Here is a 5217-nt window from a genome sequence, read left to right as displayed (position 1 = left end):
GCGGAGCCAAGCTGAAGGCCCGAAGAAAACCAGCAAGGAGACCATCCCTTTAGCCACCTTCCCAAATGAGAATCTGCAAGGAAGTATCTAGTTTGCCCTTTCTGTGGCAGAACCTCCCTGTGCACTTGGCCAGCTTTTCTTTAGGCTTCCCACAGGTGGTCAGCTTTCTAAAGCATGCTCCCTGTCTCCCCACTAGAGTAAGTCACCAGAGCAACATAATGGAAATGTGCTTCTCTTTGATCTTGAAGTTAAGCAGTGGTGCCAGAAATCATGCACATTGATAAAGCAGAATTCCTAAGATAGTTTTCTGGCTACAGGGTTAGATGCAGATCTAAGGAGACTAAGGGGCAGTGCTTGTCTTTGAAATAGAGTCCCCCTCTCCCTCCCCCCCGCCGCCTCCACCACACACACACACACACACACACACCTGTCCCCTAAGCCAAAGCAGCTTCTGGTCTGTCCTCTTCCATGATCTCATGGCCTCTTTTTTTCTTCATTGATTTTTTTTTTTTTTTTAGTGAGAGAGGAAGGGAAAGGGAGACAGAGAGAAACATCAATGTGGGAGTGAAATATTGATCAACTGTTTCCTGTACATCTTCTACCAGGGATTGTGTCCGAAATCGGGGCATGTGCCCTGATGGGGAATCCAACTGGAAACCTCTTGGTGTATGGAATAATGCCCAAACAACCGAGCAACACTGGCCAGGGAGGCCTCTTTTTAATTAGTAGCAATGACCAGCCATCCCCCAAAGATGAGAAGATATGTCCCACTGGGGTTTGGGCAGCAAGATTTCACCAAGATCAAGCTTAAGAAGGAATTACTAGTCAGTACTGGGCCAGGGAGTGGGGGTAGAGGGATGACTATGTTTTTCTGTTTGAGTTCTTTATAGAATACTTGAAATCTACCCACAGAACACTGTCAAAAGTAGAAATTAAAACAAAATCACAAAACAAAGCAAAAAAGTGGGGTGGAGGGAACTGTGGGAAAGGTGGATAAAAACAGCCTTTAGTGCATCAAGGAATATATGTCATTTTCAAAGATTAGATGTTCAAAAAGAGACTATGGAAGCTTTAAGTCTAGTTGTCAAGTAACAAAATTGCCCTAAAGAATGTAGAGGAAAACACCACGAAGAATGGAGCAACTAATGTTCTGGGAAGAGGAGGTTTTGGTGAAACTAAAGTACTGGGGGGTTTCAAAAATCTTTCTTCCTTGAGACTTCTAGTGTTCCCACCCAAAATCATTGGGTGACATTTGCAGACAAAGCACATTGACAAGTAATGAGGGGGTAAATCCATCTGAGTTTATCCTGAGTTTATATTCTCACGAATGTATTCCTTTTCCCCTTGAACGTTAAAAATAGCAGAATTCCCTCAGAACTAAGGTCTCTGAGCCTTTGTGTGAGCAACTTCAAAGTGTTTCTGCAGAGACCTGTGTGCTGTTTACCCATATTTTGGAGGTAGCATCAGGTGTGTGGTAACACACCTCACAGAGCTTGAGCAGGATTTGAAGATGAGAAGATGCATCGTTACCCACAAAGAAAGCTCTTGGGGTCTCTACCCCACTAGTTCTGTCATAAACTACCGAAGTGATTGCTTTTCACCCTAGCAGAACCTGGATGTTCTGCATATTTAAATTCAGTTCTGAAGTTGGAAAAAGCTAATCTCCATGGCACCCAAGGGAGTCTGGTAATTATTTATTTCTGTTCATTCCTAAGAGTGCTTTTCCTTACACTGTGGGTGTCAGCCTTTTCATAAAAGGTGTAGCACAGGTTTAAGGAAATGTTAGAAGTCAACAGTTTACAATTCTTGGAGCTTTGGGACAGCAACGTATTTATCCCACACCTCCCTGTCTCCTGCTCCCTACTAAACAAAACTCACCCCAGCCACTTCTGACCTTCTGGAGGTCGGATTCCCCATATGCATCTTAGAAAGAAGGTACAGCACAGCAGAAAGGAACTGTGGGAAACTGCATCAACACGTAACGAAGAATCTTGGGCCCCAGGAATGGCATCATGGCTCCATTTTGTTGGCTTAGCTCGTGACAACTCAGATTTGATGCTCCCATGTTTTCAAAAGCATCCCCCGAAGTGATTTCACACAGAGGTGGACAGTTTGGTAAGCAGTTGTAGTTCATCTGCAAATATGTGGTACTTGCCAGGAATTAAGGCATTTTTAGAGAAGCCATCTTCAACTGGGCTCTTTCATTGTCTTCTTCTTAGTCTTTCCCAGCTCCAACTTCACCCACCACCATGTTCCAGCACTCTTTTAACTAAAAAAAAAAAAGCTCGGAAACTCAACTTATTTAATTGCTCAGAATGTATTTCACAAAAGCCAGAGTAAGGATGAAGATGAACCATCGTCATTTTACGAACATCTGCACCATCAAGCGTGTCTGGCTTTCCACGGGTGTTAGCGGTGGTCTCAGAAAGTCCTGGTTAAACCAATCAATTCCCAGCTACGCTCTCTCAGCATCTGGCAGTAGTTCTCTTGGATTCATCAGGTCCAATTCTGTGTCCCCAGGACTAATTATGGAATTGGAGTTTCAGAGAATACAGCAAAGGAGGTTTTATTGTCTCTGTAAAGGATGGCAATATAGGTGACCAGGATAGACATCAAAGAAAGCAATGGAGAGCTGCTCTAGGAAGCTCTTCCCAGCTACATCCGGGCCCTGGGAGAGTTGGCTATGCGTGAAGGGTGCCAATATGTGGCTCAATGCCGTCCACCACCCCTTCCTCCTCTGCCCCCTTTTCCAGGCATTTCCCCAACTTCCTCTGGCAGGGGGTGAATGCTGTCCCAGTGCTGTTGTCATTATGAAAAAGACAGGGTGGGGACAGTGTTCAGGAGAAGGAGCTCTTTCAAAAGGTGGAGAGGCTCTGCCTTGTACACTGTTGCTGCCCCAGCACAATGTTTGGCACATAGTAGGTGCTCAGCAAATACTTGCTGAATAAAGGGTGGAATGAAAGGAGGAAACCCTGCTCTTGCAATTGAAACCGAGGAGGTGAGTGGAGATTAGCATGCTATGTCCAGAGGAGTTGGCAGCAGGGTTTGTAAAGAACTGTGGTCTGCTGGGGGGCCTGATGGTCCTATTGCTAACATGTTGGAGGGTCAGCTCTTGGGGGTATTGAAACTTCTCTGAGTTCCCTCTTGGAAGCCCCCTTCTTTGGCACCACAACCTGACGGGTGTCACTCTATTGGGTGATTCACCCCAATCACCTTTGAACCTCTCTGCTCTTCCCTGTCAGGTTTCCAAATCTCAGTGTAAGCCCTTTTTTTCAGTGGGCTCTGGTTTCCTGAGACCCCAAGGGAAGAAAAATGCGAGAGAGGGTGTCTGGTGACCCCCAAAAAGGCACAGCTTGCTTGTGCTGGAAGGGTCCCAGAGTTGTCCCATGTATTTATAGCAAATTATTCCATGCCTGTCAGTGCCAGGTTGAGACCATGGGCACACAGAACATGCTTTGCTGAGTTTTTGATTCAGCCAAATTTATATTTTCAGGGGGAAAAATGCTAAAACATTCTGTAGGGTCAGTTCATTGGGCAATTTTCTAATGCTTAAAGATAAGCAATAACTGGATTGACCTTTCCCCCAGGTCTGTGCTTTGTTGTAAGACAGTAAAACAAACAAACAAACAAAAAACTAGTTGTGGGTATAATCCCAGAAAGAATTAACAGGGACTAGCAGGTTCTCTGTTGAGGAGGAAACCTCATGTGCAATTGGACCTTTTTCCTTCTCTAGGCACTCAGGAGTCACTTGCTGGTTTTTCTCCCCAGAGAGCCATGATTTGAACTTGACCTAGAAAGTCTTCCATGGTTTTAAAGTCAGACCACTGGCAAACTGCATTCTGCTGCCCTTAACACCAACCCAGCATGGTCTTCGATTAAAAGAAGGCCAATTCCCTGTTTTTGATTTGAAAGAACTCTTCTATAGACTGCGAGAGCATGCTCGCTGGCCAAGGAGCAGCCTCCTGCGTTTGAGTGGTTGTATGTGCAAGCGGTTACGTTGTGCCTCAGTGCAAGGAACCAGGAGCTAAGGTATTACAATCAGCCCACTTCTACTTCCCTTTGGGATCCAGTTGTTCAGGAAAGTGTCAAGAGGTTAAGTCTAACAGTATTGTGGCCATATTTACACCGATCTACCATAAACAACTGGGGATATGCTAGGAGTGGACTTTGTCTCAGACAGTCTGTGCCAGAAATAAGACAAGATTTATAAAGAAAAAAACAAAAAAGAAAATACTTGTTTTCTCACAGGTACTGAACGTGCTGATTCGTGTCTCCTATAAAGTGCGTAAGAGTTGGACAGAATACTTTCAGATGTCATAACTAACATAATGGAGACATGTGGACATTCCTACCAGGGCACACTATGGTAAACACCTCCACCGAGATTGCAAAACTGCTGTAATTGTTGTCTAACACATCATGCCATCTGCACACATAGTAAGAGAATCCAGTGGTTGCCATGCGGAAACAGGACGTCCAGGGAGGGGCACAGACAGCTCCCCGAAGGGCGCCGGAGTGATGCACAGTGATGAAAACTGGAAGCAATTTTCCAGCTAATCGTCTGCCGATGACCACTTGCAACGAGTGGGCACTGCATGTAATGCACATCGTTTTCAAATCCACAGCAAGCTAAGATTTTCCAAAGCCCATCAGCTTGACTGGATGGGTGCCTTCCCCCGCAGTTAATCTGGTTAATCTGTCAATGCTCCAAGGGGATCGTCTGGCAGGGCCACAAGTTAGTCTCTCTGGGAAGAGCAGGTCATGTTCATATCCACTGGCAGGAGAGTAGCTTGGAAGGCTCACCACGTTTATGGAGAACCCTCGATTGAGGCTGCAAGAAGAAACAGGGGAAGACACAATAATTTATTACTGTATGTCCCCAGGTTCTGGTTGGAAGCAGCAGTCATACTATTGCAACAAGCCCTAACATCCTTAGGTGAAAGAGAAAGTTCTAGCGAAGAGACTGGTCACTCAACTCCAGGACAAATAAGGGTGGCTTGGATTCCTGAAATGTCCTTCTACTGTTGGTCGAGCATGGAAGACGTTCATCGCAGGAATAGGCCAGGTGGCCTGTGTTCACCTGAAAATAAAACGCCTTCCCACAGGAGAGGCAACCGGCATTTATGTGAGATTAAAAGAAAAAGAATTGCCATTCAGGTAAGCACTGATTCAGGCAGAAGCCCAAAGAGTGTTCCGACTAGCAGGCAGAGGCAGTAG

General features: G+C 45.5%; 1 protein-coding gene across 1 annotated transcript in view; it reads right to left on the bottom strand.

Moving 5' to 3' along the window:
• Window positions 1-6: 6 nt before the first annotated feature.
• Window positions 7-5217, bottom strand: part of SAMD12 (sterile alpha motif domain containing 12) — a 335667-nt gene continuing 330456 nt past the window's right edge. Inside the window, exon 5 of the mRNA XM_006769102.2 lies at window positions 7-4831. Within this exon, the coding sequence (XP_006769165.1) occupies window positions 4809-4831 (23 nt within the window). The 3' untranslated portion in view covers window positions 7-4808. The remainder of the gene's footprint in view (window positions 4832-5217) is intronic.

This window comes from Myotis davidii, unplaced genomic scaffold (genome assembly GCF_000327345.1).
Source record: "Myotis davidii unplaced genomic scaffold, ASM32734v1 scaffold1, whole genome shotgun sequence".
NCBI classification, from domain to species: domain Eukaryota; kingdom Metazoa; phylum Chordata; class Mammalia; order Chiroptera; family Vespertilionidae; genus Myotis; species Myotis davidii.
Note: the sequence above shows the minus strand (reverse complement) of the source record. Positions and strands in the feature narration are given on the sequence as shown.